A 23,311-nucleotide genomic window follows, 5' to 3' on the forward strand; every position below is an offset into this window, starting at 1 on the left:
AAAAAGAACATTTAACTGTTGAAAGGCAGAAGCAGTTATGTAGTCCCTGACTAAAGCCTGCTTTCCATTCACTCATTTGTTCATGGATGAAATATTTATTGTTCACCTACTATAGACCAGACATATGTTTCATTTTGAGGACACAAAGAATTAAAAAGTCCCTGTTTTCAATAAAAAATGATATAGTCGAGATTTTAAGATCAATAAATTATTTCAATATTGAGAAAAGAAATTTGAGGATGTCATGAAGGTATGAAAGAGGGGACCTTGACTGGGTTGGAGATAGGAGGCAGCTCAGGACTCACCGGAGGCAGAGCAGGCTTCTGAAGAGAGGATCCTTAAGCTTAGTTTCAAATGTTGACTAGGAGTTAGAAGGTGAGTAGTGGAAGATGAATCTAGTCATCAACAGCTTAGAACTTTTTATCTCCAGATTTTCTAACACCATAGGCTATGTGATAGACCCTCTCAAAATCCTAAATCATGAACAAAGAGCGCACTTGCTTAGTGATTGCAATAAAATAACATAATTTCTGGCTCCCTGAGAATCAGAGAATAAGAAGGCACTATTCACAGGCCAATGGTTTATCTAAATGATTACCTTTTTATTTCTTTGAGCCAAATCTACTGAGTCCCATTCTCCAGGCCTGCAGGAAACAATATATACAATTCTCTTCACCAATGCGGCATAGTCAGCAAGAACCTATAATCTTGTTTAGAAAAAAAGAGAAAGGAAAGGAGGGAGAAATCAAGAAGGAAAGGAAGAGAAGGGAAAGGGGGAAGGCTTTATGTGGATCAATCCGTATCATCAAATATTTGCTTAGCAACAATAAGGCCATGCATTTTCTAGGTATGGTGATTCCTATTCAAATCACAATATGTCCAGTATCTGGATTAAAACCCATGTTGTGCAGAGTAGAAATATATGTATAACTTATGCATTTATCAGCACACAGCAATTTAAGAATATCAAAATGAAGCATAGTTAAAGATTATTCTCCTACTCTAAAATATGAGCTCATGTATATGATATTAACTGGTTACTATGAACTATTCTGAATTCTTAAAATGAATGTATGTCCAGTTTCTACCACCTCCTACTTCTCAGATCTGCTTAAATCAGATTTATGTCTAAATTAAGAAGAGACTGGCTGCCCCAGATCTAATTGTCACAAATGCTCCAAAGTTTCCACAGGAGATTAATATAGTGGAGTGAGTAATACATGATGAAGGGGATAGCCTCAGGCTTGTGGGCAATCGCTGGCCATGATCCTCTCTGGTCTGTCCAAAGTTAGATCAAGAGTCAATGCTGTGTCAGAGAGGCCCAATTCTACATTTGTTAGAGGAACTTCTTGCTGAGTTTATCTCTGTTGGCTGAAGGTAGACAGTAATATTCATATGAAAACATATCCAATAAGACTTTTCCTGTCAACAATGAAGGCTAAGCCATGAGCATCTCTGGAGGTAGCATTAATCTAAGCAGGAGTACAAGGCTTTGGTTAAGACAGAAAGTCTATTTCTGGCCTAAATCAAATGAAACTACACTAACAGTGCAGAAGATGCTGGTTAATCTTCAAGTCATAGCTAATTACTGCAGTGTTTTTAACAAGGAATTATTTTAGATGTCTGTTTCATTGAAGAAGCAAGGATGAGAAGTGACAAAGGAGCTGGGACTACTCTAGGTTAGGCCATTGTCTGAAATGTTTACATGACTATCTCTGGGAGTCAGTGGTGGTTTTATAAGCAATTTAATTAATGTTCAAGAGCCGCTTGATGTCAGGTTATAGGCTCTCTGTGAGGTTTATGGTACCTTGTTAATTCAGAAACCTGTCATCAGTTGTCATGTTCTCCTATTCAGGACCATGCAGATATAGAATGGAAATTTGCACGAACAAAGCTTTGGATGAGTTATTTTGAAGAAGGAGGTACTCTGCCTACTCCCTTCAATGTCATCCCGAGCCCCAAGTCTCTCTGGTACCTGATCAAATGGATCTGGACACACTTGTGCAAGAAAAAGATGAGAAGAAAGCCAGAAAGTTTTGGAACAATAGGGGTAAGAACACAGCATGTTAGTATTACTCTTTTTTAAAAACTGTGTATTTGAATATATTTGTATTTTTTATCAAATGTGTTCAGATCTTTAGCCTTTTTGTTCTTACCTATTGCATGTCATGAACGTTTATAGCACCCCTACCACGACTAAGGCAGTGTCTGCTGAACTAGGACTTCTTCAAAAATGCATTTTGTGCATTGAGGGCAGTCACTGCTATTTTAATAGAAGTTCTGCTCTTCACACAGCCCTCCCTGAGTTCCACTAGTCAAGGCTGGGGAACTAGCATACTCTGTCTTAGTACCTTGACTTCTAGGTCTTTTCAGAATGTGATAGCCACTTATTTGTGGCATTTCTTCCTCATTGTCTGTTTCCGGTTCTGGATTGTAAGCTCCGTGAGGGCAGGGCGTGTGTGTTCGGTGACCTCAAATTCCTCGTGCCTAACATAGGCCCCTGCACAGAGAATTTTATGCTTGATAAGAATTCTCAATTAAATGATTGACTAAATATTATAACTTAAATATGCTGTGCCAACTGTCAGCTGTGATTGCAGAATATTTTAATTACTCAACATGTTACATCTACTCTCTATCATATGAGATGCCAAAAAGTTAGGCATCTAAGACATATATATATATATATATATATATATATATATATATGAGATATATATATATATATATTTCAGATATTTGACTTTCATGTGAAAAGTTTTAGAATAAATGTAATGGCTTAGATTTAATAAGCAATTACTTCCTGTGTTCCCCTTGCCAGTAACTGAGCTGGAATTTGAGGAGCGGGAAAAGGTACAAAGGCAGGGGTTCCATCTTTGAGGGCACCAATTTTAATGTGAGAGATACAGAAATAAAAATAGATATGTAGTATATTTAACGTTATAATATATATGTATGTATGTCTATATATATATACATATATATATGGAGAGAGAGAGAGAAGTGAGAGAGAGAGAAAGAACTGCTCAGAACCATGCTCCTGGTAAACTGGAAGATGATATTTCCTTTCTTTATTTTGGAAATCATGGTTTCAAGAAATTCCAGCAGAAGATACATCATGTTAACCTTTTGGTCCAGCCATACCATTGACATAAGACAAGTCATTCTTCACGCCTTTCTCACTTTGTGTTCTATTTTTGAAAGTTCTCATAGTGATGTTTTGGGAATTAACAAGCTCATATTCATTAGTCACTTTGATCTTCTCAGAGACATTGCTTTGGAAGTATTTAAAAATGTTGTTACATTTTGGGGTTTTTAATTAATATCTAATATTACTTGGTAATATTAGATATTAATTAAAAACCCCAAAATGTTCATTTGTTTTCAGTTTTCTTTGACACAGATTGTGACTGCTATGCCCTAAGAGATCCTTCCCACTTTGTAACTTCGTTGCCCACCAGGCATTGTTATCAGCACCGAATGGCGCTGTCTCCTACTGACAGTGGCATGGATCTCCCTCTCATCTCAGTAACAACTCTAATTCTAAAGAGAAATTGACTGGCAAGTAAATGTTACAAAGAGGTGATTAGGAGATGCCGTTACATTCTCTCCCATAAACTATTACCCGTAGACTTGGGGGACTAGAGTTTGGGAACATATCTTAGAAACCAAAGTCAGATTATGACAAAGCCTTATCCTGCCATCCTCATACTAATTCATTAACTTTATTGCTGACCTTAGAAAGGAGTGAAATTATTTTACTCCAGATATTTGAGTTTTGTGTTACAATTTTTCAAATAAATGTAATGGCTTAGATTCAATAAGCCCTTGCTGCCTGTGTTTCCCTTGCTAGTAACAGAGCTAGAATTTGAGGAATGGGAAGAGGTACGAAGGCATGGGTTCCATCTTTGAGGGCACCAATTTTAATGTGAGAGATACAGAAATAAAAATAGATATGTTATGTAGTATATTTGACATTATAATATAGTCACATGTAAGAGGCTATGAGAAAAATGCAAGAAATATTTAATGCTTCCCTTGAGGTAATGAGGACAAGGTTTCAGGGAAGCCAGGCCCCAGTTTACTCCTTTCCAGATCAAATATACTTATCCTTTGTACCATCTCATTCTTAAATTTATAAGCATTTTTTAATCGATCTCTGAAAAGATAGTGATGATTAATACTGCCATAATATGCTAACTTTTGTAAGAGTAGTTTGATTTAAAAGGAGCTTCTGGGCCAATAAAAGTACCTATTCACCAAAGAAATAACGACTTTTGTATTTTAATTTTAGGCAATGGCCGAGAGAATCTCGGTTTTTAAGATAACAGGAAACTTGTAACAAGGCACAGGGTCCTGCTCTGATGTTTTAAGTGATCCATCTGTACTGACAACAAAAAGAATGGAGAACCACATAAAAAACTTGGCTTCCAAACCTCCCTCCTATGCTTTCACTGTTGACTCATGGGCAGGATTATGTTGCTATCATTTTTTAGAAGCAAAAAGAAGCTCTCAGTCAATTGGCCTTTCTATTAAAATAATGATTCATTTTCAGAGTTAAATAGTCTTATTTGCTATATATCACTGGTCTCAAAAAAAAACCCCACAGATTTCTTTTATTTGTCTATCTCTAAATTTGAGTTTTTGCTCCAAGCTGATACACAGCAAGAGAATTTGAAACTAATCAGAATCTCAAACCATTTATTTTTCCTTCACTATGAAAATTTTACTAACATTTAACAATGGGTATTTGGATGCTTTGGGAATACATGCCAAACATAAAAATATTCTGAGTCATGTTTCTCTTTCCACTTATCTAGAGCCTTGGGCAAGTACCAGCCCAGTCAACATCAGTGCTGTCTAAAGTTACTCTTTCTCCGTACTGCATTTCCAGAATGAAATGGACATATTATTTTGAGATGTATACTCTTAGTTGAGTTTTATACATGTTTTTGCTTATATGAAAATAGGCATAATTTGTAAAGAAGCTCTTGCTTATAAAAGTGTGAGATAAATGAGATATAAATTAAGATGGTTGCATTATTAAGAGGAGTTAACTGAGAAAATAATGTCAAAAAGTAATTAACTTTTCTGCTAATTTATTTGAACTTGATTAATCCTCCTGATAGTTCATTATGTGAACATACAAAGACAATGAGATAAACAAATAACTATTAATTAAAAGGTGATGTTTAAGGAACAGTGACAGTCACTTTGTGAAACTAATGCATGGTTTAGAATATACCATTATCCGCCAAAGGGACCTTAGATAACATTTAGCTCAAACATTTCTTTTCTTTTTTTTTTTTTTTCAGATAACTGTAAGTTGTGTGTGTGTGTGTGTGTGTGTGTGTGTGTGTGTGTGTGTGTCTTAATTTATTTATTTTACTTTAGGTGCATGCTATATCTGGCATTTCTCCCCATGTTATCCCTCCCCACCCTCTCCTCCCTCCCCACTCCTGCTGTCTCTCCCCTACCCCCCAACTGCCCCGAGTGTGTGATGCTTCTCTCCCTGAGCTCAACCATTTCTTTTGAAAGAGAACCTGTTTACTCTGCCCATTGTATCAGGGTCTCCTCAAGACAGAGCAGGAGAAAAATACTGTGTCTTGCGTTTCCCAATCCAAACTGCTTTCCATTGCCCTCCCTTATTCCCCTGCCAAGTCTGGTAAACACGCAGCAATACCTTCCCCAGTTGTGTCTTTTGATTGTTCTCAGCAGCCTTTGCAGATCCTACCCTCATTGCTTTCAGCTGCCTCTTAGACTCCTGTATTTCGAACACCTTATTTACCAAGCTAGTTTACCTTCTGCTCTTATCCTCAAACTGCTCATCTTTATGCCGCATTTTTGAAGCAGATAATTAAAGCTACACTGGAAGTGACTTCATTCTTTGCAGTATTTTCTCTGATCTTCCCATTTGTAGTTCACGTACTGACACTCATCACCTAGCCTTTGCGTAAAGGTCACCCTGGTGCTCATTCCATTCACGTTCCCAGGAAATGCCTGGGAAACCAGTGCTCTTCAGGGTTGCTACATTGGCCACGCTGTAGGAGCCCATTATTGGCAATCTTATCGTGCTATTTGTGGCTTCCCGGTAATACTGATACAACGAGCTCTGAAAACTCATTAACTCATATTTCTTTGTAACTTTGGACTTGCGTTAATGGGTGATTGGGAGTTCCAGGTAAATTAATCTTTCACTTGACTGCTTTATGGGGGAAAACATAAATGAAACAAATGCTTTATTATTGAGCAGAGTATTTGTAATAAAAAGCATATCCATTATTGAGAGAGCCTTCGTCTCTGAGCTATTATAAAAATCCCACCAAAAAGACACCCTACCCAAATAAGAAACACACTCCAACTTGTGATTTTTGATATTACTTCTTGTCAAATGTTTTGCTTAACCTCATTTTATCAGCAAATGCCCTTCTTGTTATTAAAGCATTTGTTCTTAAATTTTATAGCATACAAGAATCATCAGGAATCACTATTTTAACAAGCATTTCCAGTTTGTAACTTTAACTAGACATTTCTATTCCAGAAAGCATTGGTATCTTCTGCAGTTTACTTTTTCCATTTTTTTAAGCTTTAATTTGTGTGGGTACATAGTATATCTAAGCTTTTTAATCTAAAACAAAACCATGCTTCATGCTGTTGTTCAAAATGCCCTGATCCATTTAATTCAAATACGAAGATGCTATTATAATATAATACTTTCCCAAAACATTTATGTGAAACATTTTTAATGCCACAGACTAGGTTTCTAATCAAAATGTTTACATTTATATGTTTGTATATGAACCAAAAAAAAAATACTAGTTCTTTCGATAAAAAAATTTACAAATAGTTTAACTTCCTTAGTTTTATGTTTTCCACTTTTTAGTTTTCTCTCAAGCACATGGTGAGAAGAACAGGAGACATGATGATCTCTGGCAGGACCACTGAGCATCACTCAGCCCTGAAATACAGGTGGAATATTCGATCCTGACTAGTTGCCACAGAAATATGCCCAGTTAAGTCACTGCAAATGAATTAGAAGCTGTGAATAGATTAGCAACAGCTATCATCACTAAAGAAAACATGCTCATAGAACATGCCTCCAAGACTTCATTTATAGTGGTAATTAGTCGAAATGTGTCGTTCCCTAATCTTTAGGCCACTCAGTAGGCCTAATTACAAATCTTACAGATATGACAGTTTTCATTCGTGAGTATCTCCAGATTCCTAAATTACTGCTATAAAATTTGTTGGCACGGACTTTTGATACAACTTTATTTCCCCAGTGGGGATATATAGAAATTAATTGCTTGATATTCTTGATATTTCAAGGGTGAGTTTCTGAATATTTGGTTTGACAATATAACATTCAGGCATTTCACATGAATTATTTTTATGTTCTTAGAAAATGTTTTCATGAAAACCAGTAAGCAGATATATGCTGTAAAGGTGGAGAAAGACTGTTCATAGAGAACAATATGTAGATTCATCTGCAAAGAAGCCAAACTGCAATTTTTTTTGGTAAAGGAATCACATCCTGGAATGGCCCCCTTGCTTTTTTCGTTTTCGTTAAAGCAGAAGAACACAGTAAGTTGCATGCTTAAGGAATTCAAGAAGCAAAGCAAAGACTAAAAGGCATAATTCATGGGCTTAAAATTCACTGCTAGACCAAAGCCAGAGTGGAAATGAGAGAAAACGGTACTGAAAATTGATGGCAGGGAACTAGCTTCATGAAGTGAACCTGACATTGCACACAGTGGACCTGGAGAGAACTGAAGATAAGAGTGAGAAACTGGCACAGCTCACTCTCCAGAGACCCCTCTTTTCTAGCTGCAAAATCTTCCGTGCTCTAAAGGAACCTGACATTTCTGTTGAAATTCTGGAGTTTCCTTGCAGCAGCAGCAGTTTCTCAGTAGATGGTCTTTTTCTTTAACATGAGTTCTCTGATCCAAACAGTGCCATTGTCTTGTCCTAACCAAATCAGGAGGAACCTGCAAACTGTGAATTATGCTAATGTGGCACACAGGTATGCCCTCAGCTCCTGCCTTGAAAGCTACCTTGCCAATGATCATTCCACACACAGTCTATTGACTTCTGATAGAGTTTGCAAAGACAATTGCCAACTTAAAGAGCACTTCTTCCAAAATATTTTTCCTTGACACTCAGTTAAGGAAGAAAAGTCCTTGATTTGTCATAGGGTCCATTTTTTCTGTCTTAAACACAACTCAGAACCAACTTAGGTTTTTCAAAAAATAGCTGCAAAATGCAAGTTCCAGAAATTTCTATGTGACATTGTACATGAGTTCATTTACTGAGAAATTCTTTAATCCTAGCATAGGTCTACCATGCTATAATTCTACCTAAGTTATTATTTTTAGTAAAATTAGTGAACACCTAGTCAATGAAGATTACTCTGTCAAAACTTAACATGCAAATGGCTTGAAAGAAAATTAAATACTCATTTTCTTAGATATTAAAGCTAAATACTCACATAGGTATTTTTAAATGAAATGGCTTTCCTCATATTACTTTTATAAAAAATTATTCAGATCTCCTGTTCTTGGTCATTTCCAGTGATAATCATAAGAAAAAATATATCTTCTCTGAAGCTCAGCTGATCTTTACCGAATAAAAGGATATGAATATCCTAAATGTCATTGACGGTAGTTCTATTGCGTAATATTTAATGGTGTCACTAATTGCCAAAAATTATTGTGATGTATATTGCAAAGAGTACATAGATTATGAATTGAATTGTGTGCCCCTTCAAAAAGGATAGGTTGAACTCCTAACCTCCCCCCTTACTTAGATTGTGACCTTATTTGGGAAAAGAATCTTTGCAGACATACTTAGTTAAGGTGAGATTACACTGGAATAGATTCCTGTAAGAACATGGGCATGTAAAGACACAGAGACCCAAGAAAAACACCATGTGAGATTGCAGACAGGCACTTGCAAGCAAAAGAACTCCAAGAATTGACAGCTACCACCAGAAGCTAGGAAGCCTCATTCCCACCTTATGCTGCTGCTAGATGACTATCAGTGAAATTAAGCTTTCATCACATGTCACTCGACTAGTCAAAATCCCCAGGTGCCTGTAACCACTGAATTATGTGCCATCTAAAATTCTACATTAAGAGTCTGTGCTAACTTCCCGCTACAATCTAATCTGTATATTCCCAGTAGTAGAGACTTTGCAACTGTCCTGCCAGAAGTCTTCATAATGTGTCTCTCACTTTCTAGCCATAGAACATTTTGCTCATCTATTCCAATTGTCTAGAACACCTGTGCACCTCCCCTTGTCCAAATCCTATGATTCCTTCATGTCCCATCTCATACCCCATTCTCTGTATGAGGGCTGTTATGGCTTCTTCCCTTAGCACGGTATTACCTTCTTCTTCCCTGTATTCAAATAACACACTTACAGCACTTCCCATGTTTTCTTTTTTATTTTGCCTTCATGTGTAGTCATTCATGTTCTTGGCGATCCCCCCTTGGACTATAAGCCATTTACAGGCAAAAGTGTGCCTTATTCATCTCTAGTTTCTTGCACTCCACTGCTATACACATGTAGTCACTTAATAAATATACCTTCAATTAGCCCTACAAGTTAAGAAACTTCTGATTTCAAAATGGAGCCTTGAGACAAGCTGGCTTTACTCCCCCACAACCCCATGGAAAACCAAACCCAAATATACAGTGCCAGGATTATCACTAGCAACATCCCAGGACTAAGATATGAGGCAAAGCCCATTTTAGGGGTTGCAGAGAAATGAAAAGCTTCAAGCACATGGTAAAAGAATTGCATTTCCATATCCGGGATGCCCTTCCCTTTGATTGCCTGACACCATTTCTCTCAACTCATGGTTTCTGTACTGAAAAAACTGAGATCTGAGGTAGATAACCAGCTTCCTCAATATCTTGCATTCCATAGAGGTAGATTTCTCCTTGCCTCAACCCATGAAAATTATCTGAATCCCTGAAGAGAGAAATATCCCTGAGCTAAGCCAGAGGCAAAGGCGAAGGCAAAAATCCCACACCCAGGCCTGGAGACCCTGCTCTGTAACTCAACCAGAAGAGACACCAAATCAGAGTGGCTCTTCAGTAGCAACATGTTGTAGGAGGTACATTCCACAGGTCCCCCGGGCAGGAACCCCTAACCAGCCTTCCCTTTTGCTATGACCTCTGAATTTTCCTTTGTGTTTCTATAGCAATGCTCACATATGGCTGTCTCATTAGAGGCATAGCAAAAATTCAGTGTGATTCAGAACAGTTCATAAAACTTTTGGGCTACCCCAAAAGATGACTGCCTACAAAGTTTGGGTCACATCTATCCAATTTTACCAGAACTATCCCCTTACTCTATCACTTACATGCAAGTTTCCTACCTCTAAACCCCTCTGCTGCCAAAGCTGAAGGCATCTAATGATTTAGCTGAAGGAAATGCTCTTCAGAAGCGTGAATTACCATCAAAATGATTTAGAGACACAGTTAAATCTAAATATATCACTTTACTTTCTCAGAGGTAATCATAATATGTGTCCTACTATGTACAAGCTTTGAGAATCAAGATATTTTAAAAGGGTGTTAAATCATATTATTAATCAAAAGGGAAAAAATGCAGAGGACAAAAACTAACATAAGGCTGCCACAGATGCCATACATTCTCTTATCTCTTGTCATCTTCAAAATTACCCATGGAGTTTATCTTCACCTTGCAAAGTAAATAATCAGGGAAGAGGGAGGGTTTCAGAGTTAAACTCCATGACTAGGCACAGTCAGCTTCAAACCCAGCTGTAACCCCGGGGACTGTGTTCTTATTATCACACCACACTTTATCCCAGAAAGTAGGAACTGGAGGGCATAATGGTGATGATCACTAAACAACCTATTCCGTCGTGCTAACCAGGGAAACAGAGATTAAGCAGAAGCGAGCTCTATGAAGTGCGTGATTTAGCGTTCATCATTTGGTGAGTGCACTGCATTCATTTTTAGGTTTTGGGTTCAGAAGATGGTTAACTTCACCCATTCCTACTTTTCTAGCCAGGATGTTGAAGTTCATTGCCTGATAAAATGTCATAAAACTAAAAAATAGTTTTGTGATATTACCGCAAAATTTTGGAAAATAATTCGTTGGCAAAAACAATGAATTATATTAACTTAGTCTTAAACCTGGACTAAAGAAACTGAATAATACCTGAAAGTTACCACAGTGAACATTTTTAATGTTTCTCTCTTTGACAAACTATTTGGATTTTTTGAATTTTTTCCCAAGAAAATTGACCTAGAATTATTTTTTAAATGTAGCCTTTTCACATCTGCATTAAAATGTTTTGACTTTGGATGAGTAAGATTCTCCTGAAGGAAAGACAGTTTGTGCTCATTTTAATACTAAAATATATCATGATAATTTTCACTTATTAGTCATAACTTTCTGATTCTGTTATCCCTAATTTTAACTTGATGTTAAAGAATTTTAAAGTTAAATCCTGACTTCTAACTGCTCTTTGTTGAAAATTTCTTTATTGGAATTTAGAAGGATAGGATTCTGAAACACGGTAGTGAAATGCTATAGAACCCCAAAACAATAAAAATTAAAGAGACCAAATTCTTTCTATATTAAATTAAGAGTCTCTAGCTACTTAAATAATTAAAATCAGATCTCTGATATAGTATTTATGGTGAGAATGTTAAAGAAATTGATGTACGATTCACTTTAGTATTTTAGTTTAAGTAAATTTAAGGAGATTCAGAAGGCTGTGTGTTTCATTCTAGAAGTGCTGTTTGTCTTACGTTTCAGCTGAGCTGTGTCTCAATATGAGTCCGACACCTCCATCTGGTGGCCCAGCCATAAAATTCCCATGCTATACTTTTTTCAAGATGCTCTACATTTGTGTTGTTTCAAATTTCTGAGTTTTTAAATTGATGGCTTAATCCTATTTTAAATGTTTTTCTCAAAATTTATTTCTCATGCAAAAGTGAATGATATTCAAAATAATCAGTGACCTGCAGGAAGCTAAGCATTGTCTTATCTGTTCCTGCAAGTCACTACTAACCGTGAAAGACAGTTACATCCTTATGGCCAGTGAAAATAGCATTTTCTTCTATTTCTCTGAAGAGAAGAAAATAGTTTCTTTTAAATTATTTAATATTTGAAATATCATTTCACAGTGATACAGGCACAGTTCTTTTCAATATTCTATTTTAACAGCCTATGATTATTTATTAAGTAACAAGATCAAAAGCCTCATTTTAAACCCAGATATATTTTTCCTTTTGCTTTCTCACAATTTACCAAATTAATTCCATTATTATAGAGATATTTTTATTTTAGATTATTTTGGCCCGTTTTCTTCCTGAAGAATCAATGCTAATGTTTATTCAACATACATAAATTTGGGATTATGTGGGTTTTTTTTTTCCTAATATCTGTAGAATACTTGTGAATCTGCAAATATATAATTTTGATGTCATTTATCATTTCACTCAATTCATAATGGGCTTTTTTTTTCAATCATTAAACAACCCATCTCTCTATTCTACACTCCAGAATCACTGCTCTGTGCTTTACCCCACCTCTGCTCTCAGACCATTCGGATGTCTTCAAAACATGAGCTGGGACTCACATTTAATTTTTTTTTTAATGAGTTAATAAATGCAGTTTTCAACAGAAACGTTTATTTATTTATTTTGTTAAATCCAGCTATCTATTTAAACAGGAATATCCTCTTACTATATATATCATTGAAATGAATATTGGAGAGTTCAGTGACTAATGAGGTCTCCAGTTACCTGTTATATAATGTAACTAGCTTCTTAATCTTGCCATGTTGATATTTATGAAGACTTTTTTATTTAATATATCCTATCTCTTTCTCTTAGCATCATTTCAACTGATTTTGAGTGTATATTAACTCTAATTAACTACTTTTCCATCATCCTGTATCCTGTATGAGAACAACGGTTCCGTCATTGTTAACTTATTCTGTTTTAAATGTCATAAAGGTTATATACTCATACCTTAGTGTTTTTGTTCAGTCATTCTTTTGATTCATGTGCAGCACACTTTAGCCATTGGCCACTGCCTTGTAAAACTCCCACTTTGAATAAATGAGAATAAAAACATTCTTGATTAAGAAAACAGTAAATTTGTTTTTAGAATAGCAATATAACCGTATAACCAGAAAGGAAATGTCCTTTTCCTTTTCAGAGGCGAGCTGCTGATAATTTAAGAAGACATCACCAATACCAAGTAAGTTGTCCTTGTATTATGTCTTGAAATTTTCATTAAAATAAATGCAGTTCCCCCTTCAGAACTGACTCAGGAGAAAAATTTATTTACACATTGAATATCAATACTCTTGTTCTAAAATGCCCCAGGAAGTTATGAGGAACCTTGTGAAGCGATACGTTGCTGCAATGATTAGAGATGCTAAAACTGAAGAAGGCCTGACCGAAGAGAACTTTAAGGTAACCATTTTCATCTTCATCACAAGAGGCAGATTGTGCAGAATACGGATCCAGTTAGAGCACAATTAAACTCAGAGCTGGAATGTAGCTGTGTGTTCCAGCAAGCCTGTGTGCTCTCTCATTTTTCTTTTTCTTTTTCTTTTTTTTATTACATTGTAGGTTTTGGGGTACATGTGAAGAACATGCAAGATTGTTGCATAGATACACTCGTGGCAGTGTGATTTGCTGCCTTCTTCCCCATCACCTATATCTGGCATTTCTCCCCATGCTATCTCTCCCTAACTCCCCACCCGCCCCGTCCCTCCCCTACTTCCCCTCAACAGACCCCAGTGTGTGATGCTCCCCACCCTGTGTCCATGTGTTCTCACTGTTCAACACCCATCTATGAGTGAGAACATGTGGTGTTTGATTTTCTGCTCTTGTGTCAGTTTGCTGAGAATGATGGTTTCCAGGTTCACCCATGTCCCCCTACAAAGGGCACGATCTCATCGTTTTTTAATGGCTGCCTAGTATTCCATGGTGTATATGTGCTGCATTTTCCCTGTCCAGTCTATCATCGATAGGCATTTGGGTTGGTTCCAGGTCTTTGCTATTGTGAACAGTGCTGCAATGAACATTCGTGTGCATGTGTCCTTATAGTAGAACAATTTATAATCCTTTGGATATATACCCAGTAATGGGATTGCTGGGTCAGATGGAATTTCTATGAAATCCTACAGAACTGTAAAAAGAGAATAAAAGCAAGTGGCTAAATTTCTTCTCAAAATAAATTGTTTTCAAACATACAGAGAAAAGCCTAGTGCTTAATGGCATTCTGACTTGCCTGATCCTAGAGTGAGCTGCCGTTTCTGAAATTTCAGCCTGATTTTAAAATCTGCAACATTTAGTAACTAAAACATTAACAACAAAAACTTGCTGCATGTTCTGCGAAACTTTGATAGTGATGAATTTATAATTTGAGTATAATTGTAACTAATGCACTTATAAACTTTCTCCTTGATAGTTTTTCAACGTGTACGAGGAAATAAGTAGAATGTGTGAAATATTATATGCTTGAATCACATGTTTAAAATAATTTAGTTATGTCATGTGTTTCAAGATTTTGGAAGAATGATTAAGGTCAATAAGAGCTTATAGGCAAAAACAAACAAATAAAATCTGCAGGAGATATTTAACATGGAAAGTAGCAGGTTTGAACATGAGAATGAAGTAGTGAGTTAGGTAAGAAGATAGAGAAATTACAACACTTAAAGTACAGGTTGAAAATTGGCTAAAAGCCCAGACTTTCTTCGCAGCCATAAAGTTCAAATTGTAAAGTTAAATGATTCATGTTGCTTTAGGAGATAGGTTGGGGCAGAAAACTACCAAGAAGGCTGCCATCGGGTTAAGACTGAGAATTCAATTGCCCCAAAAGACAGAGGAAAAGGATGAATCTAAGAAATGTTGTTAGATCAGAAGGAATTTTTAGGATGTGGAGGCTGACCCAGATGTAGGGGGATGGTCCTCTTTAAGAGAATAAACAATTGAAAGTAGCTATTCAACTCTTAGAAAGTTAGGCTCCACTTAATTTTCAGATATCTCTTTGGACAAAAAACTGTGCCAATATTTAAAAAAAAAAAAAAAACCTTATAAAATACAACCCAGAGACAGGTAACTTGCCAGCAGATGAATAATTTGGAGAGGAAGTCTTCAAAACCGTAGTCCCAGAGAAACCCAATGTACTCAGCTGCATCTTGGTGGCAAAGATAACTCATGTTTCTTTTTGCATCCATCTCAGGAAGTGTCCTTCCCAATTGCAAAAAGGAAATTAGGAGACACCAAAATGACATCAAGTATCCATGAGAGAACTGGGAATTCTAAATAGAACCACAGTCGAGTAGAATCCTTATTTTTAAAAGGAGTAAAAACATTTCTGACTCATATATGAGACAAGAAAATGTTTCCAAATGTTTAAGTCATAACCTAATTTTTCATTTTAAATTCTGTGTAGGAACTAAAGCAAGACATTTCCAGTTTCCGCTTCGAAGTTCTGGGATTACTAAGAGGAAGCAAACTTTCCACAATGCAATCTGCAAATGCCTCGAAGGAGTCTTCAAATTCGGCAGACTCGGATGAAAAGAGTGATAACGAAGGTAATAGCAAGGACAAGAAAAAGAATTTCAGCCTTTTTGATTTAACCACCCTGATTCATCCGAGATCAGCAGCAATTGCCTCTGAAAGACATAACATAAGCAATGGCTCTGCTCTGGTGGTGCAGGAGCCACACAGGGAGAAGCAGAGAAAAGTGAATTTTGTGACCGATATCAAAAACTTTGGGTTATTTCATAGACGATCAAAACAAAATGCTGCTGAGCAAAATGCAAACCAAATCTTCTCTGTTTCAGAAGAAGTTGCTCGTCAACAGGCTGCAGGACCACTTGAGAGAAATATTCAACTGGAATCTCGAGGATTAGCTTCACGGGGTGACCTGAGCATTCCTGGTCTCAGTGAACAGTGTGTGTTAGTAGACCATAGAGAAAGGAATACGGACACACTGGGGTTACAGGTAGGCAAGAGAGTGTGTCCATTCAAGTCAGAGAAGGTGGTGGTGGAGGACACCGTTCCTATAATACCAAAGGAGAAACATGCAAAAGAAGAGGACTCTAGTATAGACTATGATCTAAACCTCCCAGACACAGTCACCCACGAAGATTATGTGACAACAAGATTGTGATACTTGAAGGAGGAAACGTTTACCGTACACATGTATTTTCTATAGTGCTCTGGATGAGGGAAAACGTTTAAAATTAAATTAGCAAATGCTAACTTACACTTTATAGAGTTTATCAATTGTGGCATATTAACCTGTAACATGTTTAAATAAGGCAAAGGCAATCAAAAACCTTTTTGTTTCGTAGCCTGCTTTTGCTTTCACAATTTGTTTTACAATTGTTTTTGTTAATAAATAAACACACCTTGTATTCTTGTACTGTTGCAATAACCCACAGAAAAATTTTAGCTATCTTCTTTTTCAGTTAAAACAAATGCAATTTATTTCATGTGGTAGTTGACTCCTAAAATAGGTATTTTTATATGCAAAAACCAATGTGGCTGAAATATTAATAGCTTTTCATAATTTTTTAGGGTCTCTAGAGAGGGTTACTCACCAAGGATTTTCACCTAGTCCTATAGTTTGGCTTTAAAACACAAATATTACCAAATTATTTCTTAAGGACGTGTAAATAATTATTGTACACAATTAAAGCAAGAAAGCCTTCTCATGGATTCACGTCTAAACCCCTTCAACATCAGAAATACTTTGTAGGGTTTTCGGTTTCCAGGGTTTCCTTTCAGTAAGTAAAATAAGTGTTCGTCTTAATACATTCTGATGATTGATGATTTTTCAGGACAACTTGTCAGAAAAAAAAACTCGCTTCTTCAGTTTTTCTAAATTACCTAGTTCAGATTCAACTGCTTATCAGTATAAATATGAGTCTTTATGAATGACTGATTTTCAAAAATATGGCAAAATTTCTGTTATAGAAAAAATAATAAACTATAATATTGTAAGCACCTTAAACAAGCCAGATGATTGCATACTAATAATATCCAAATGAAAGTGAATTTCTTCTAACAATCTAAATCTAAGTAAAGTTGAATTCCAGTACTTTCAATCAATGCAATAATGTAATCAATTCAAAAGAAGTACAAAAACCTAGTAATCTCCTTTTTCATCAGTAATTGGTATGCATTTCTTTAAAATTAAAATCAATGAAAAATGTATTATTAATTTTATCAGCAGATATAGATACATAGTTTTGCCTACAGGAACGACATTCTTATTGTTTGTTTCTTTTTTCTATTGTTTGCAAGGTAATTTAGCTTATAATAATTCACTGAACTATTATAAGGAAAGTGTTCACAATTTACACAAAATTGGTACTAGAAACTTAAAGTTTAAATTACATTGCTTGTGTCTATTTAAGCCACTGTAGGAAGTTTCTTCACCACATAACAATTAGCATTTATTTCAAATAAACAGAAAAATGCTGAGTTCATTTTATTTCAAAATTACTCTGTGAACCTCAGAAATTGCATATGATTTTTCACTGGCCCCAAACTGCATAATACTATGGCACTCAGTTTCTGATTACCAAACGTCAAAAATAAGGAATTAACAGCAACAGCAATGCCAGCCTCCATTCTATTCCTATACACCTATTAACATATAGATACTGCTCTTAACAACACTCTGAAATAGCTCCTGCTCTTAGCCCCATTTTACAGATGATAAAAGTGAGACCAGCACTAACTGGCTAAGGTAACATAGCTAATGATGGAGCTGTGATGTGTCCATAAGAGCCATTCCCTTCACCACTGCATTGTACTACCTTTCAGAACACATAAAGAGCAAGTTATAAAATACACACATGCAGGGGTTACCATTGCCACTTCTGAAGTCCTATACCTTGAGAGAGAATGAGTTTGGTAAGCTTCATAGGTATCCCTTCTTGAAATGCAAGAGAAATGTACAAAATATAAAATGTGTTGTATTTGATGTTTTTATACTAAATTACATAAAGTTAGATTTTAAAAACATATTTAGTATGTGATCTCCGAACTCAACTGGAAATTTTGGATTTTAATTTTCAGAAAAGCCAGAGACACTAAACCCCTGCTTACTTCTAAATCTGGTTTTGTCCTAGGAATTTAGGAATGGGCCACTTAGGTTTAGAGCAACACAAGTCTAATGAATGTATTCATTGTTTCAAGAACACCTTTATCTCAAGTATATTAGGACTCAGAGCAAATCCCGCATCTACTAAAATATTCCATTTTTTCTAAGTCACACGTACAGTAGTAGAGAAATTATAGGCCTATTCTTCATATTTGTTATATTTTCCATTAATTTCTCTTTGCCTCTCCTGTGCATTGTTGTTTTGTTTTGTTTTTTTCCAAAGTAAGGACACTCTACTTCACCGTTTTACTTACTTCACCAGAATTTAATTTCACATTATCTCTGTTCCTTCAAGCAACACCAACAACAGTAAAAGCAACAAAACTTTTTTTCCCCCAGTAGCTTATTTACATCAGAGGTTAAGGTGCTGACATTTTGTAGGGGAACATAATGGTAACAGAGAAATGTATTTGGAGCAAGTAAGAGCCTCCTTTTCAGTGTCCTGGAAAGGATGATTCTTACAACCCCCAGATGCTGCTAACAGATGTGTTTATGAGTCTGAACAAAGTGTTGGATATTGTTGGTACCAGATGCTACTAATATCACCAGAATTGAATGCTATTCTAAATATGTAGTGATATTATGTAGCATTAATGAAGATAAGCAGTAGGGACATAATAAGAAAAAACAACAGCAGGAGGGCAAGCAAAGAACTACTGTTTATTTGAGGTCTGTAAGTGAGTACTTCAGGGTTTTTATTTCTATTCATATTTCTATCCACAGAAATTTCTAAATGCTACAGAGAAGTTTGAAATCACCTTCATTTACGTAAATAATGTTTCATGTTTTTCATGCTCTCTTAATCCTAAAAAATCTATTTTTCTTAAATTTTGTGTCTGAGTTGGGTGAAGAAGTGTGTTGAAAATTCAATTTAATAGACTAGCAGGTAAGTTTAAAACACTTTGTTTATCACAGATATATTTTGGAAGCCCCATTTATAAGAAAGTATGCTATAAAGATGTACCTCATCATTTGTAATAAAGGTTTTCCTTAAAATTTCTGTGGAAATAAATCTGTATTAACTTCAGTAAGGAAACTGGCTATTTTTTTTAAATGGTGAATTATTTTGTAAAATGAGAAGTAATTTTTCAAAGTCCTAAACATCCTCAGAATTTATCTTTGTATGAGCTGGGTATTTGTGTATCAAAACTATTCTTAAATTAGCTCCTCTATTTACTGTGTGGCAATTAAACTAGTGCAAAAACACTCACTTTCTTGCCTTGACATAGACAAAAACTTGAAATACTTCAGTGATCAAACGAACTGATGAAAAGTCAAGTATAGTAGACTTACCATACTATTGCCAAAAAAGCAAAGTCAATTTTCTAGCAAACATGGAGGAAATATAAGTAACAATGGCATAAGAAAATATTCTTCTAACATTTGATAATCCTTCATAACTCTGGGATTTAGTCGAGTAAATGACTATCCAGTCTCATGGCTCTTTACTGAAGAGCAGCCACCAAGTTTTGAAATCTGTGCATTCTTAGGCCTTTTGCATTGTATTTTTAGCTGTCTTCTATGGTCCAGACAGGTGGCTTCCATGCTTAGTGTCCTTAAAACTCAACCTAGCAAGAACCATCCATTGTGGACCTATAAATATGCTAACAATGACTGAGATTTCAGAAGGACAGAACTCTGAATATATTTCACTATTCTGAAAATTATTTATTCTGTTTTTTATTATATATATTTTTCTTTCCCTGTATTATCCAAAATTTGGACCTAAAACTAACCATAGAATTTAGAAATTTAATATTGCTGGCATTCCTCTTAAAGTCAACTTCAAAACCATTATTCTAATAATTTTACAATGTCTGAAAATGCATTTTATTTATGCAGTGTTATCACATGCCTTTTTAAATTTAAATTTTAGAACCATGTTAAATAAGTTCACCATAGATAACTGGGGAAAGTAAAGCTCAGGGGATTTATGGAAATTATCTAAATTTATCCAGGTATTTGATGGTCAATTTGGAGCTTAAAAACCTCCTCATCTAGATATTTGGATGAGACATCACATTATAAATGCCTTGAGTACTGACTTTTTATTTGGGGAACATTTTGTCTTCTTTGCACTTTCGGAAGTTGTCCAAACATTCAAGTTAAAACTCAGAATTAATACCATATTATGTTTTTCTACAAAGTTGTGTTAAGAGAATTTTTTAAAAGCTGATTTCTTACTGCTTTCAGAGAATACACTGTTCATTTTTCCTGAAAGTGTAGATTTTATAACCTATATGAATATTGGTAATAATAAAATGTATTAAATAATACCAAAACTTCTCAACTGAAAAACGATAGAAATGAACAACGTAAAGCTGAACTAAGGTTGGGACCGTGGGACCAAGCCTGGATACAGCCACACCGTTACTAGGCTGACAGCAAAGATATCTCTGGAAGTGATATTCGCCAGTAGCAAAACCATTAATTTCCTTTTGAACCGCACTGTTCAGTAAGGTAGCTCCTAACCACAAATGGCTATTGATTACTCATAAGCGTGGCAAGTCTGAATTAAGATGTGCCGTAAGTGTAAAACATACACCAGATTTCTAAGACAGTATGAAAATAATGTAAACTAGCTCATGAATATTTTATATTGGCTGCATATTGAACTGAAAGTATTTAGGAAGTGTCCATTTAAAACATACTAAGTAAATGCGTTTTATGTTTCTTTTTCCTTTTTCAATGTGACTACTAGAAAATTGAAAAATGTGTATGTGGCTTGCATCTGTGCCTTGCAATACATATCTGTTGGACAGTGCTGCTCAGGAACATTTGTACTTGTTTCAGTCAACTCATGTATTTCCATCATCTGAATTACAAAGGTAGAAAATTCTGTATTTAATTACTCAGAAAAGTTTATGTAGCTCTACTGAAGTCTGCAATCTCTCCTTGATTTCTAATCTCCTAATGGAATCACTGGTAATAATTTGCTGTTTTCCATGTTTTTCCTTTGCCTTTACAAATGTATTAATATATAAATATACATGTATATATACAGGTTATGGTTTTGTTATCATTTTTATCAAGAATTTTATCACACTATACCTATAACTTAGCAAATGTTTTTATCTAACAGTGTATCATGGAATAACTAAATATAGTGGAGCCATTTGAGTCCAGTCAAATAAATTTCTCCACTAGTTATTTTACCTACTGAAATATTATCACGTGGTATTTTTAAAACCATGATGGAAGACCTATTTATTGGAGAAAACACAAGGTTTTTAAGTGTTGACAAATTCCTGAAAGACAAGGTGTGTCCGAAAGGCAAATAAACTAATTTCTATTTTATTTACAGTCTTGCAGGGCTTCGTTTCTGGTACCAGCATCACTTGTCAGCATCATTTTCTCACACACTATACTTCAGCCATTCTAAACTTCTTTATTTTATTTATTTAAAAAAAATTTTTTTTGAGGTAGAGTCTCATTCTGTCACCCAGCTGGAGTGCAGTGGTTGGCTCACTGCACCCTCTGCTTCCCGGGTTCAAGTAATTCTCCTGCCTCAGTCTCCCGAGTAGCTGGGATTACAGGTGCACACCACCATGCCTGGCCAATTTTTGTGTTTTTAATAGAAATGGAGTCTCATCATGTTGGCCAGGATGGTCTTGATCTCTTCACCTCATGATCTGCCCGCCTCAGCCTCCCAAAGTGCTGAAATTATAGGCATGAGTCACCACCCCCAGCTCCCAAGCTAAACTTCTTTTAGATACTTATGAGTTAGTACTGTTCTTTTCCCTAATATTTGCAAACATTATTCCTCCATGTTTGAATAGGAATTGTACCAAAATGTTATTACTTTAATAATAATACAGGATTTTAATTAATTCGAATCGACTTATTTTATGATTTCCTTTAGGTCTGATCTAATTGTTTTACCAAAATTTTTTTAAAGAAAATATCTTCCTGAGAGTGCACATAAAGAGCCAGGTTATTCCTCTGGAAATGAGGTGTGATCCACACTGACATGCTTTCAGGGCACCAATGTACTTTCAGAGGTTTAGCAACTCCCAGGAGAGTAAGTACACTGTGCCGCTTCACGATTTAGAATGCAGAATGCCCTGTAGTTCTGGGGAAGCCAGGAAACTGGTGTCTTTTCATAGCTGCTGTGAGACCTCAGTTGCTGATATTTGAAATTTCTGGAAGAAAATATCTTACCTATCTCAAAAATATGAAACTATACTAAGTCACCTTTCTAAAGTTAGAAGTACACATATGAAAGTAGAAACAGAAAAAAAAAGACACCATAAAATATTCAGTGAATGATTATTTCTCCCATTAAGAAAAATAAACTTTAAAAAAGTTTTTTTTAGATTATCATAGATTCATATCCAATTGTAAGAAATCATGTAAGCATATCTCATGTACCATCTACCCATTTTCCCTCAATAGAAACATCTTTCAAACTGTAATGCAAATATCGAAGGGTTTTGATATGTGTTGCATTATCTGCAGATCTTATGCTGTTCCAAAGATTTACATATACTTGTGTGTGTGTGTGTGTATGTGTGTGTGTTTGCACATTTACTTAGTTCTGTACAGTTTCACCACATATACGGGTTTGTATATACACAACCATAGACAAGATACTGAAAATTTTCATCACCACAAGAATTCTGGAATTATCCTTTTACAGGAATACCTCAGAAATATTGTAGGCTCAGTTCCAGGCCACTGCAATAAAACAAATATCACAATAAAGCAAGTTACACACATTTTTTTGTTTCCCAGTGCATATAAAAGTTATGTTTATACTATACTGTAGTCCATTAATTGTGTGATAGCACTTTTTCTAAAGCACAATGTACATATCTTAACTGAAAACAGTTTATTGCTAAAAATTGCAAACAGTAACCTGAAACTTCAGCAAACTGTAATTGTTTTGCTGATGAAGGGCCTTGCCTCTAGGTTGATGGCTGCTGGTTTATCAGATTGCTTGTTTTCTACTTTGGGGGTTGCTATTGCAATTTTTTTAACAATACAGCATTAAAGTTTGGTGAGTTGATTGACTTTCTTTCACAAAAAAATGTTCTTTGTAGCAACTGATGCTGTTTGATAGCATTTTACTCATAGAACTCATTTCAAAATTGGAGTCAGTCCTTTCAAAACTTACTGCTGCTTTAA

The 23,311-nt window shown here is 35.5% G+C and overlaps 1 protein-coding gene and 1 long non-coding RNA gene across 2 annotated transcripts in view; one reads left to right on the forward strand and one right to left on the reverse strand.

Moving 5' to 3' along the window:
* TRPC4 (transient receptor potential cation channel subfamily C member 4) overlaps window positions 1–19,220 on the forward strand; it is a 203,736-nt gene extending 184,516 nt beyond the window's left edge. Inside the window, exons 8-11 of the mRNA XM_003934403.3 lie at window positions 1,856–2,050; window positions 13,208–13,249; window positions 13,378–13,467; window positions 15,458–19,220. Of these exons, the coding sequence (XP_003934452.1) occupies window positions 1,856–2,050; window positions 13,208–13,249; window positions 13,378–13,467; window positions 15,458–16,180 (1,050 nt within the window). The 3' untranslated portion in view covers window positions 16,181–19,220. The remainder of the gene's footprint in view (window positions 1–1,855; window positions 2,051–13,207; window positions 13,250–13,377; window positions 13,468–15,457) is intronic.
* LOC141581658 (uncharacterized) overlaps window positions 1–23,311 on the reverse strand; it is a 772,188-nt gene that overhangs the window by 239,972 nt on the left and 508,905 nt on the right. Inside the window, exon 6 of the long non-coding RNA XR_012514424.1 lies at window positions 306–707. This is a non-coding gene — a long non-coding RNA (uncharacterized LOC141581658). The remainder of the gene's footprint in view (window positions 1–305; window positions 708–23,311) is intronic.

The sequence above is a fragment of the Saimiri boliviensis genome, chromosome 16, assembly GCF_048565385.1.
Source record: "Saimiri boliviensis isolate mSaiBol1 chromosome 16, mSaiBol1.pri, whole genome shotgun sequence".
NCBI classification, from domain to species: Eukaryota; Metazoa; Chordata; class Mammalia; order Primates; family Cebidae; genus Saimiri; species Saimiri boliviensis.